The following is a 13,543-nucleotide window of genomic DNA, read 5'->3' as shown; positions in this document are numbered from 1 at the left end:
GTTGAGTCTGAATTCAGTGAAAGAGCCAAAAGCATCACAAAGCTACAAAACAGCATTTTACAAAAGCAAGACTGCACTGTGTGCTAGTTTAAAAAGAAAAGACAAATGACTGCAGAAGGAAACAGAGTTCACATTCATAAATCCCGTGTAGAGTGTTTGTCGTGAGGTGAGATGGAGCGGCGCTGAAACACTAAATGCAGAATGACCGTGTGGAGTCATTCGGAATGATGTTTCTTGCTTCAGAGGCACGATGAATGAATGTCTACAGGGATATATCATCATGTTATGATCTTTATATCTATATATGGTGACAATTTGTGTCTGCATTGCAAGATAATTTACTTTTATAATATATAATTGAATGGGCTTCAGTAGCAGAAGATACGTAATAGTAACTGTGATACAATAAGATAAATAGATAATAATAAGAAGTGTTTGGTTCACCTCGTTCATCCCACAGACTGCAGCTGCCTCCACATCAGGCTTCAATCTGAGCTGCACACTGAGTTGGAGTGCTTGTTTTAACCTGCTTGGAGCACCAGGTGGGCGGAGTTTGCCACATCCGGACAGAGTCCATTATCGTGTACCCCGCTCCATCAGGAGTATAATTACCTGGAGTGATTTAGGAGTTCCCTCTTCGGGTCCCAGGATTATACACTGTATGTATATACTACTAGTAGAGTAGCTGGACATGCCTCCTAAATTTTGTACTCAAAAAAGGAATTACTCTTTTGTACACAGAAGAACATAAATGTTAAACTAGAAGTAACGTGTGATAGTTCACGATGAAGCGTCCTGAGATACAAAAATATCTAACCGACAGTCTTCGTCACCACCTCTTCTGTTATTTCGTAGATCAGGACAACTTGTTGCGTATCAGCCCACTGAAACTGTCTCTGTCAAAGCAACAAATCCAGTGTGCACCTGGTCTGAGGGAGCAGCTGACCCGCACCACTGCTGACGTCCAAATACCAAAACTTCATCCGGTGAACGACCTACACGAGACTCTTGTTTCAAGCTACGGTGTGCCGGTTTCAACGAGGCGTTGCGAGACTAGTTTGCACTCGTCACTGTGGTTTGCTAAACAGTCACTGAGTAGTTCAAACAAACCAATGACAAAAAACAGTAGGTGTGACTGCACTCTAAGCAGGTTACAGTAAAGCATCTGAACTTCCTGTTGAAGCCCGGTGTGGAAGCCCCTCTATGAAATCCCCCTGACGCTGAAGGTGCTTTAACATGCTATAACTGTGCAATAATCCATGTGTGTAGATATAGTTGGTGGTCAAATATTACATTCAGTATCTGTGTCGTCCTAAATCTAAAGTAGTAAATGCTGTTTAGGCCTTTATGTGATCTTCTGTAAAGCTCTTTTTGTTGCAGTAAGTGGTGTTCAGGCTCGTGTTGTTTCTTTTTAAAAAAATCTCTGTACCTTTGAAGTGACATCAGAAACCTGCGGCCAATCCCTTCCCAGTATTTCTCCGGTCTTTCCAAAGTGGTGTTGTTGCTTACAGTGTGTGAGTTTGTGTTCATCACTGGACATTCGAGTTGCTCGCAGTGCAGCAGTGAACTATACAGTAATTTGTGATTGTTGAAAAGAAATTTAGATAAATAAAGCACGTTATGAAGTTCCCATCTTTCCATTGATAAATGTAAATGTTATCGTATACCCCACTTCATCAGGAGTATAATTACCTGGAGTGACTTAGGAATTCCCTCCTTACATCAGAGGATGACATACTGTATGTATATACTGCTGAGGAGCTGGACAAGCCTCAAAAAAGGATTTATTCAACGTAATTTTCATTGCAGTTGTAAGAATTTCCTGCGTGTAGGGAAATTATGGCACGGGGGATTAGAAACCCAGATGGCCTTCACTTTAATTAAAAGTCTCTGGATGAGCTTGGGTATAATAATAATAATAATGATCCAGTGAAAATAGTCAAGTTAAAAATTCTAATTTGAGAGTTCAACAAGACGTCACAAGGGGGTGAAACGTTGCAGAACGTAGCTTCGTACGAAACACATGACCATGTTGTCAAGATATAAGGAGGGAAAAAAAGCAGCTCAGTGCAGAATTTACTGTTAGAAAACAATAACTAGAAGACTTTGAGCTGCAGAATGCGAATGCAGTTCTTTATGTTTACATGTGCCATACTGGACTGTCATGTGTCCTGAAAGTAAAATAATGAGTTAGTGTTGGGATTATTTTGCTTTGATAATATAAATCATTTGATCATCAGGTAATATCCTTTTCAAGCAGTGATAAACTGAACTCAGCAACCTTTGTAAGTTAAAGACGCATAGGTGGTTTATATCCCTGAATTCATGTGCCAACAAAGCAGCAGAGATTTAGTGTTTCAAATTCTGTTGAATTTTTCTTTTTTTTCAACTGGAAAGTTTGTATGCGTAAAGTGGTGACATACAACTCAAGAGCACAGTGGTGTGAAAACAAAGTGACGGGATCAGAAATTCTTGTTTCTGGACAGAACTGATCCTCAGAGAATTTACAGCACAATGTGAGAAAAGCAGAAATGGTGAAACACGACTGCCAGCAACTAACCAGTGTTTTGTTACTCAAGTCCCTCTTTCTCACACACAAACACACACACACACACACACACACACACACACACACACACACACACACACACACCAAATGACAAACCAAACAAAGAGACAGGAGACTTTTGGTTCCAGTATCATCCTCCAGCCGTCACCGCTAGAATGGTGCATTATCATGCAAACCATGCAAAAAACAATGAAAATGTATTCATATAAAAAAATAAGTGTTACAAAATGGCATAGCAAGTATATGTATCCATTCAATCGCTTTTTCCGATTCCTGATATCCTGAACTTTGCAGTGTCTACACTAAAAATCGCATGCGTTACATGCAGTGCGGTTGGCTTTGCAGCGATAAAGCTTTGGGTGTATATAGTATGTATATTAATGTTCTTTTTTACTTTAGCTAAATTTCTGCGAAGAGTTGCGCTGTACAGAGTTTTACTTTACAAACTATCTGGTTTCCCTTTTTTTGGGGCAGTCTCGATGCCATGGCTCTCTGTCTGGACGGCGTTCGGTCGATGAGATCAGCGGTGGCCTCTGAAGGTCGATGACCTCGCTCACGACCTGGCAGCATCAAGGCGGATCAGACCCACCTTTCCTCCAATGGTTTGGTCCAGAGGTGTGGCTTTGACCCAAACTGATTTGGGTTTAGAGGCATGGTTTGGATTTAAGGTCTTAACTCAGAGTTGTGGATTTCTGTGTGGTCACATGAACACCTCTCAGGGCGGCATGTTCCACACAGCGTCGCCAAATCCCTCCCCTGTGGAGGAGAGCGGCAGGGGCCCCCCGCTGGGCGTGAAGGGGTCCGTGTCCGTGTCCGTCTCCCCCTCCGCCAGGTAGCTCGGTCTGGGTCTCGTCCAGCTGGCGTCCCCGGTCGCCACCCCGGCTCCCATTGACAAGTCCTCCCCTTCCTCCCCCTCCCGCTCCCCAGAGATGCTGAACCCACTGGGTGAACGCTCAAGCTCCTCGTGGTTCACCGATAGCATGGAGAGCGGCGAGTCTCCCCCCCGCCCCCCTGTGGTCCTGCCCAGCCCCGCTGACAAGTCCTGCAGAGAGCTGATGGGCAACACTGTGGGACGTTCGGTGTAGGTGGGGATGGCAGGCGGAGGGTGGCGTTGGTGGAGGTGTGATGGTGGGGGTTGATGGTCTGGAGGAATGCGGCTTCCACCAGCCAACACTGTCCCCTCTCCACCTCCTCTTCCTCTGCCATAATATGGACTCACCTTGCTGACAGGCACCTGGTACGACATGTGCGGGAATGCCTCAGCGTAGTTGAAGAAAACCCGACGGATCTCACCATTCCCTGTAGGGTCGCAGGTCTCCAGGGTCATGTGGGCGGCGCCGGCAGAGTCCACCTGCAGGTGCTCAGTGTGCTGGATGTGCATGTCCACCAGGAAGTCCAACTTCTTCTCCATGTCCTCCACCTGAGACAGAGACACATTACATCAGCAACACAGTTTCATGATCTACTGTGTAAAATTATTTATTATTTCAACTGGAAGGGTGTTGTTGGAAGCTTGATGATGTATTGACTCCTTGCGGGCTGTGAAGCACAACTAATACTATACCTTCCTCCATTTTGGACTCTCTGGCTCTGACTCTCCGTACCATCAGAGGTCAGCAATGTCAAGTTTGCAGCTGATCAACAGCACAAATGTGCATCTGAAGTTGACTAAGTTAAGATGACTATATCACTTTCAGCTTTTTGGTTCAGGTGCAAAGACTTCAGATATTACATTAGATATTATTAGTACATCTGAAATGTTGAAAACTCCCTTACTTATCTAAGCATTTCACAAGGTGCTTGCAGTTCTAATCCTCACCTGTCTCTCCACCCTGACAAATCTACCCATCATGCTTTGGTCTTCGGCATCTGGCATGGAGGCGGCTTTGGCTAGGTAGGACTCGTGCCTGGAACACAAGGACACTGAGTAGACGTGGACTGCACAAACATTTGTTTTTTAACAGAAGATTCACCTGCACAGAGCGACTGCTTTAGAAATAAAGAACTTACTTAACATTGGAACTGTTTGCAGACTACTAGATAAATTCATAGTTATATGTGACATGGCAATGAAAATAAATACTAGCCGTAAAGTTAGCATTATTTTAGCACTTCTTTTTCAGACAGTCTAATATTGCAATATAATTATATTCATGATGTTTTCTCAGCGTGACGGTACCTGGGTGACTGATTGGGTGGGTAGGTAAAGGGCGTTTTCTGGGTTTTCTTTTGCTTGGGTGTGAGGGGGGGTCCAGGAGCAAGAATCATGTCGATCCTTAAAGGAAGACAAAGAGGATGAGCTTGAGGAAGAGGAGATATTTGCTTCACTGAAACAGACTCTCTCATCTGTAGTGAAGTTGCTGACCTTGTCTGGAGGTATTTAATTCTACAGAGCATGTCCAGATGTCCAGCGGAGTACTGCTCAATCACGTCTTTGACGTCGTAAGGCCTCAGAGTTTCCTTAAACCGCTTCTTGTTCAAGAGGAACTGCATGATCCTGTGAGACAAACAGTTCAACAGTTTGGACATTAAAGTTACAGAATCTATTTGATCAAACTTGGAAAGCAAAGGAATTCTCTCTGTGGTCAAAATCTGTTAGATGTTGCAGAGCGACTTTCCGGACCTACCATTGTTGTGCATGCACAGTTTTCCTAAACAATCAGAGATGATAACTGTCGTCATCGTCAGGTGTTATAACCACTTCATCTACAAATAATGCATTTATATAACCTGTTTTATCGTTTGACGACTCTCGTTCCGGACCTGTTTGACCCAAGATCTGAGCATTTAACTTGCTTAGATCATAACATGATCTATTTGTTTGATCAAGCCACAGTCAAAATACTTACATCCTGGTCCAGGTCGCCTAAGTAAGGCAGCCCAGACATCCCTCTCCCTAGCCACGTCCACCAGCTCCTCCTGGCTGCAGCTGGGAGCTGCTCATAAATGAGCAGATCAAAATAAATGATTTTGACACTCGAGGTCCTTCTGGATGTCTAAGGATGCCTCATCTCTACGGGTGAGCACAACCACCCTACAACGGCTGCTTGTATCTGTGATCTAATTCTTTCGGTCATTACCCAAAGCTCATGAGCATAGCTGAGGGTTGAAATGTAGGTCGACTGGAAAACAGAGAAAACTGCTTCTTCACCACAACAATGCCAGTATTACTGCTGACACAGCACCAATCTGCCTGTCGATTTCGTGCTCCATCTTACCGTCGTTCATGAACAAGACAAAGATACATGAAGTCCTTTACTTGGGGCAGAAACCCACTTCCAACCCGGAATGAGCAATCCACCTTTTTTTGGTAGAAAAACGTGGCCTCAGATTTAAAGCGACTTACCCTCATCCCAACCACAACAAACTTTTTGTTCACCAAAGTCAGCTATTATCAACCTGCAAGTAGGAGTTCACACTGTACATGACTATACCTGGGATCATTCACCAGATAACCCTTGCTGATTGTACCTGGGATCAAACTTGGGATCTTTCAGTTCTTTGAAAGTCATCTTCAACTTTGAGTCCACCCTGCCACCCACTGAGCTCCGTCTTTTGTCCCACAGAACTCCCACTTTGGGCTGACTTGAACCTGAGTCAGCAGCTCCTGCACGAGCTTTGGTGTTTTGGCAGAAAGTCTTGGGTCCTGAAACTAAAACCCTCCAGGTCTGAGCATCCCATTCAGAGACCCATTCAGCCCCGAAATAATGGTGTGGAAGGAAGCAGCACTTTCACAGGGTTAATCACTCAACTCACAGGCCCTCACACTAGATTGAATTCCTGCATTATGTCAGCAGTGTGGCCTATAGATTTACCAGCACCCTGTAAGCATGACTGAGTTCTGCCTACACTCTCTGGTTTCCACTGCTCACCCTGGTGCTCCTGCTGTAATGACTGAGGCAGCATCCAACACCAATCGTATTGTGTATGTAGCATTTTAAACTGTCAAGTACTGAAAGTTGGCATCAAGTGCTGGGTCCGATTATTTCTCAGATACTAAATATCCTGATTTAAATTACCTCCAACAAGAAAGTTTTCTGCCCAATGTTGTTTGTTTTCTATATAAAAAATGAATTTAAGTGAAATTTGGTGGAAAGGTTTATGATTAGTTTTTGGTGCAGCTTGAGGGTTTCTTGACATTGAGAAATGTGTTGTTTGACAAAACTTATCTGCACGTATTTCAAAGAATAAAATCAGCCAAGTGATCACATCAGTAAGTGTATTCTGATGAGATCCAAATCTGAAACGTTACACGGTATACGTTTTTGTAAACAAAGTTATGTTTACATTCAGGGCTACACAACAGAACGTATTGAATTTATCCTTCTAACAAACACGTCGAGTGCATTTCCGTCTTCATAAAACATTTGCAGAGCTGAACTTCGGAACAAATTTAAATTTAGTTTGTTACTAGCATGTTTGCTTGCTAGCAAGCGATCAGTAGGATAGCTTGAAACCATCAGTGTGTGTTGCGTAAGTACACCTCTGACCCCACCCCGCGTCACTGATGGGTGACAGTTGGGTGTGGTCAGAAGCGTGCTTTGTTGCACCTGAAACCACACCCAACCATGATGTCATGGTGTACCCTGGAGTACACCTCCACATCACTTCAGCAAAAAAAGAAACCTGTGGTCAGCACAGCAACAAGACTATCAGCTGCTGCGAAGAGCTTTCCGAGTGCTGTCTGGTTTTATACTGTATTTAATCCAGCTACAATACAAGAACTCATTACAATAAAAGAATAACAGATGTAGAAGAACCATACCCCTCAGCCCTTCCAATCACAGAAAAGCATACTTTTTTTACATTGGATTCATGGAACGAACAAAGCTCTAAATACAGTTTCGTTGCGACTTTGAAGCAGCACAGATCATCATGAAATATTATGATGTTGAACGTTTCTGACCTGACCGCCCTGATGACCAGTTTCAGTGTGGGGATCATCTCCTCCATGAGGATGTCTGGGGGGAAGCCCCGCTCCTCTAAGGCTGGGTCTGCCAGGGCTCCGGAGTCTGAAGGAGAAAAAAAAACAGGAAAACACTGAATGAACAAGAATTGTGCATTAGCAAACCACTGACAGCTAATATGATGATAACCACATGGTCCAGGCCCCGAGCCCACAGTTGTGAATTGAATCTTACAGACCAAAACAAACCTTTTATTTTCACGACCTTGGGCTTCATTTTCATACCTTCTGAGCTCTGGCGGAGTGTGTACGCCTTCATGCGGAAGGCGGTGCGGAAGCGTTCCCGGTTACTGAAACCGGCAGGTTTGGGCTCCTTGGAGGGACTTTCCTCGATGGAGTCGGCGTTACCTATGAGCTTCTTGCCCGTCCCAATTGATGGCCGTGCATTGGGAAGGCGAACGCGTTCGAGTAAACTGAGTTTTTGGCTGAAATGGAAGAAAAGAGAGAGGAGATACAGTATGAAGGATGAGGAAGTCATGTGATATACAGCACCATCCCAAGTGGCAACCAGCAACACTGAATGTTCAGAGTCTTACGACACAGGTTCTCCAATGGCCAACTTCTCTCTTATAAGTATGAATGGACAAAAGAAAGACATGGCAAGACTGCTTTATTACTGAAACCTGTTATTTTTCCAGATTGCAGGTCAAAAGACTTCTAAAGCTTTTGAACATTTTCGCCTTTTGACCTGCGAAAGGAGGCAAATGTGTGTACTGGCATTCTGAGACAGCAGCATCTTCTGAAGGAGTCCCCCTTCTAGTGTCAACAACTTTCCTTGAGTCTGACTTTCGTCTCACAGAGGAGTTAAAGTCTTCACGGTCTGCTGCCTCAACGTAACAATGCTGCTCTCCTGGCAGAAGGAAGCCTCAAAGAGCTGAGAGGAGATTGGTCTCCTTTATTGTCCAACGGCTGACAATATTTGGCAGCACAAAGACAAGAGCTCCCTGGGTAAAATAAGACTCCTGTGTCCCTTGGAAGAGGCAGAGAGGCGGGGTAACCGGAGCCGGCAACAGCCTGAACGGGGCCTCTGAAACGTGGAGCGTTCTCAGCGACTTTGCTCCCACAGCGGACACACAATATGAGCCTCTATGTGGCCTCGGGGCAGAATAGGGACGGCAGATTACGGCGCTGAGAGGCTGCAGAATAGGAAGCTTTAAAGATAGAGAGAATCTCTTTCTGACTGCTTCTCGACAGAATAAAGGGCGGAAAATTACATGCGATTATCTTGTGGCTCTCTGTAAATGAGGCAACACAACGGGAAAAAATAATGCTCCTTATCTCCCACAGCTCTCCGTCACAAGAAACACACACACACACACACATATTGGTTTACTATACCTGCACAAACCTGCAGTGACAAAATTAAAGGATGATTCCACTTTATTACGACTGGCTTTAGATCTGGGAAACACGAGACGATCAGGCAGGTTGGACCATCAGCTTCCCCAGATTATCTACGCTATCTATCTGAAACTGAAAGTGAGCACACCTGAAATGTTGGCATTAATTCATTAAGTATGATAGGTCAAAGTTGAAGCACGAAGGTGGTCTGTAAACTGATGGATGACGTCATGTGGATTCATCCGCTGCTGAAAATAGTCCCCAACAAATTTCCTCCTGCTAGTGTTAAAAAGCACAGTGAGCAGCTGTTTGAGGAAAAGAAAAAAGAAAAAACTATATAAAATACTATATGAAAACTATATATTTGTGAGCAGTTTTTGTAGATTTCAGTTTTGAATGGGAACCAATGGGCTAAAAACTCAGATTAAACACAATTCAATTCAATTCAACACTCCCTCCACTAACTACAAACTCCATGATGACCATCATCAACAAAAACTGAACATTATAATCTTCATTGGTTGTCATGGATTGCATTACAGTAAATCATAGGTGTTCCTATTATTCTGGTACGTTCTGCACTGAAAAAGATCCTGAACGAGCTCTAAGAGGAAGGGAAGGTCACACTGGCTTCACGCCGAAGGTCAGAAACATGTTTTCATTGCAAAACAAGAACAACACACACACACAAAACTGACTCTCAGATGGGGTATAATTTTCTCTCAGTGTTGTGTTGAATGGATCACACAATACCAGTGGATAACTCAGATAAAAGGTCTAATATCACTCAGTGCAGTGAAACACACACACACACACACAGTAAGTGGCTTATCAGCCTCGTTGGACATGGCAGCGCTGTTGTAGTTTCTGGCCGTCGTCCACCTCTTCGCTCAGAGCAACAAGATAATGTCAGACTGCTAATTTCCCAGCCACTGATCCTACAAAGGGCTTTAAACTCTCTCTACCTCTCTCTGTTTTCATTTTCTAACGCTGTTTCTCCCTCTCTCCATCCAGCAGTGTCGTCCTACATCTTTGTCTTTCTTTCTTCCTCCACCTCTTTATCGTCTTTTTTCTTTCTTTCTCCCATTTTCTCAACATTTTTCTCAGTTGTCTCTGTGCTAAACAGCACAAGTAACCCCATATATATATATATATATATATATATATACATATAGTAATGTACCTTTTTAATGGTGTCTGTATGTTGCCAATTTATTGTTGTACAGCTGTGAAAATTCAGAGATTCGGACTACTAATTTCCTCTTTATTTCTGATCTGGGCATGAAGCACCATACATCATACACTTCCTCATACACAAAATGTAATTTCGTACCGTATTGGGATGGAAGTAGAAATCACAGAGACAGAAATCTCAAAACCTGGACAAACACCACTATGTGCATGGATTGAGACCACTACGTGGTTTATGGTCATTTGGGTGAACTGACCCTGTAAGTCAGTTCTGAGTGGACTGAACTCCCCTCCTCTCTATCAGACTGTGTATCAGCGCTCCTGTTGTTGCCGCTCAGTAGCTTTTAGCAGCAGTAACTTAATCCAACATGTTGAACATGGGGGCTCAGTGGAGGCCAGGAGGCGTCGGAGCAGAACGCTCCAATGTAATGAGGCTATGTTAAGACCAGGAGAGTCCAACATCCCGACATGGATTTAGGCCCACCTAAAGAGGACCATTTATTTTCATGTTTCCACTGTTGCTGTTCCTTGTGGCCTTCCAACAGATAGATCTCTTCTCTGCCTTTCCCAAATGCAGGAGGAAACCGTAGTTTTAAAGAGACTGTCCTGTAACTCCCAGGTCACAGGTTTGATCCCCACGAATCCCAATAAAAATGACTGTGTCCTATCACTGCTTCAGGCTGTATTCAACGTTCCTCCGGGAAAGAACATCAGCTAACAGTCTAAACTAAGCAGATGTAGATCATGTAGTTACGCTGAGGTCAGTGGTCACCAAACATTACTGTGTCTTGTGTCCTGCAATAAACTTATGACCACTTATGGCGTCACCTCAGCAGCTTGTTTCTCTCACAAATCAAACATCCTGAGTGAGATTTTCATGTTTTGATGTAGAGACTCATTAATATCCCTCCACACGATGGAGAAAAAAGAAAATCATCAAACCCAAAGAGCCCATCTCGGGCCCTAATTACTCGATCTAAAGTGTCATTCATAATTGAAACATAACTAATGGACTCACTAATAGGTTTCTAAAAAAAAATCTCTCAGCATAAATGTCATCAAAGTAGCTGATGTGGAAGGCAGCGCTATCAAAGAGCGGGACGAGTGGGAGTTTTATATCACGATTCACATATTTACCACAGCCGTCAGCCCAGGGATTTATTCTACGTGTGAATTAATATTGGAGGCTATTTAAAAGTGGACGGGGGGATATTCTAGGAAACCTTCATTAAGTCTTTCCAGCATGTGGGGCTAATTAAAGCGCCATCAGAAAGACTCAGCGCTGCGTGATTTTCAGCATCTCTGCTGGAGGTCAAACAACAGTGACCTACCTCGCCATGGCCTCCAAGTGATCCTTCCTTTGGATGGAGAGAGAGAGAAAGTACAAAGTTAGCAAATGCACACGGTAGAGCTTAAACATCCTCAAACAATCACAAGTCAGAAGACAAATACACTACTACTACTGTTTGTTACAGCGTTTGCCTGTGCTTTGTTTGGTCTAGCTGTCAGTTTATACACAAATGAAATGCCTTGAAGAAACTTTAAATGTGAGACCTGATATCTTTAGCTATTCGTACGCGTGGCTAAAGTGACTTTGGTTGGCCAGTAGTTGTCAGTAAAGAGCGATAGTTTTACTGGTATCATCCTTAGGCATCAAATATTTCTACAAAATCTTAAAGATTTTTGTTTTATAAGGTCTTAAATCACTAACATGATGTTCAGGTATTCTATGTAAATGAAACAGGCGCTTCCTCTGCATGCCATTTTGGCGTGTTTTATTTTTGTACATTACATGTTACTTACCTGAAACAGGGAAGAGAGATGACAGTTTCATAAAATCTCCACGTGGCAATAAGGTCTTCTCTGATTGGATTGGTGGAATAATATCGCCAGGCAGACTTGATAAACATATAGCAGATAATGTCACAGTTAAAACGGGCACTTTGATATTAACTGTATGATTCAGTTTGATCTACAGTTTTAATGCAGCCTAAACCTCTATGAGTGTACAGTAGGAAACATAAATACCTGGATGAGCCCGGCGGCCGGATGTCTGCGCTTCTCAAAGTGCTTCTGTCTGTGCTGCTCCTGGACCTTCAGAGCCAAGCCTGAACCCAGGATCCCCTGCAGCCACAAAACAGGATCACAACACTGCTGTCTCTGGAGCTGAGCGCATAAATACCACGAGGGCTGGTTATCCCACACCGTTCATTCGGCTTTGGCATGAAGCCTTAACATTTTGTGTGCTTCGTCTTAAATTAAGCTTCTTATGGTTTCATCTGTCAAGGTTCACGGTGTCAGTTCCCACGGTGATGTGCAAAATACACCAGCTGCGATTTTATGCGAGTCACTTGATGCTCGCGCCGGATGTGATTCAGCACAGACGGAAGACGTAGTCGAGGTAAAGTAGCTTTTCATCCACGTGTGGAAAGTAGGAAATAGGTGCTGGTAAGTGGGTTTACATAGAAAACACATAGCTCTGACACAAATCGACGGGCCTCGCCCTTTAGTGCCTTGTCACAGAGTTCAGTTAATCTGAATGAAAGCACCGCAATCAGATTCAAGACTCGCTTGTGACAGGTGAAGTAAATCTTGCAGCTTTACTTTTATAGCTACAGTTCTTTGGTGGTAAAATAAGATTGCAGTGCAAAAGAGCTGCGTTTTGGTTTACAGTTCATCATGGTTTAAATGGGTGGTGTTCTTCAATGTGCTTAGGTGGTGCTACTTGCTAGTAAGCTAGGTAATGTTGCTAGCAAAATAACAAAAAACGTTTGCTCTGTGACTTTCTGGTGTGACAGGAACCCGAGCATCAGACTGCTCTCGTCTTACACCACTTAAACAAGTGGATATATACGAAAAATACAACATTCATTTGACCATCAACAGCAGCGTGGGTTCAATTTATCCTGAATGGAGTCCTGCAGGACAACGAGGTTTTTGTAACCCAACCCTGAAGTTAGCATCGCCCTGGTTCCCTCCACTAAAAGCCAACGGGATTCTTCCAGGGGACTTTGGATTATTGCAGAAATTAAACTCTGTGGCAAATAAAAGTTTATGATGCTGACACGTTTTGTTCAGCGAGATGATCTTCACTGATGAACTCCACTTTTATGATCTTTGAAGCATAAATGGAATCGGCAGAAGTAAAAAGCTAACGTTAGGCTATAAAGGAACTACAGCACGGTCACATTACTTCTACGTCACCACTGAGCTGAACTTTGAAGAGAATATAGATAGATATAGATATATAGACAGATAACAACCGCCATAACCTCTGTAGTCTCATTTAGCCGCTTGTTAGCAACCGCCTTTTTTAAGACACGTAAAACCTTCAAAGTTCACGAGTGGGGGGGTATCTACTGACGTATTTTATGTCGTAGAACAAAACGTGAAAATCTCTTGAGCTTGTGTTCACCACAGACCTTATTTCAGGCATCAGACCAGAAACCCACTGACTTCCAGACGAGAGAACCAGA

The 13,543-nt window shown here is 43.5% G+C and overlaps 1 protein-coding gene across 2 annotated transcripts in view; it reads right to left on the bottom strand.

Moving 5' to 3' along the window:
* Positions 1-3,284: 3,284 nt before the first annotated feature.
* The window catches only part of kcnq3 (potassium voltage-gated channel, KQT-like subfamily, member 3), an 80,494-nt gene continuing 70,235 nt past the window's right edge, over positions 3,285-13,543 (bottom strand). The window contains exons 7-16 of one of the 2 annotated variants that reach the window (XM_070918435.1): positions 12,096-12,191; positions 11,871-11,965; positions 11,399-11,425; positions 7,761-7,960; positions 7,476-7,581; positions 4,935-5,066; positions 4,749-4,844; positions 4,389-4,476; positions 3,863-3,989; positions 3,285-3,742 (exon numbers count right to left, since the gene is read on the bottom strand). In XM_070918435.1, the coding sequence (XP_070774536.1) occupies positions 3,285-3,742; positions 3,863-3,989; positions 4,389-4,476; positions 4,749-4,844; positions 4,935-5,066; positions 7,476-7,581; positions 7,761-7,960; positions 11,399-11,425; positions 11,871-11,965; positions 12,096-12,191 (1,425 nt within the window). Of the gene's footprint in view, positions 3,990-4,388; positions 4,477-4,748; positions 4,845-4,934; positions 5,067-7,475; positions 7,582-7,760; positions 7,961-11,398; positions 11,426-11,870; positions 11,966-12,095; positions 12,192-13,543 lie in introns of both variants that reach the window. The other variant, XM_070918434.1, reaches the window with a different exon arrangement.

Source organism: Enoplosus armatus, chromosome 14, assembly GCF_043641665.1.
Source record: "Enoplosus armatus isolate fEnoArm2 chromosome 14, fEnoArm2.hap1, whole genome shotgun sequence".
NCBI classification, from domain to species: Eukaryota; Metazoa; Chordata; class Actinopteri; order Centrarchiformes; family Enoplosidae; genus Enoplosus; species Enoplosus armatus.
This window is presented reverse-complemented; position numbering and strand designations above follow the sequence as displayed.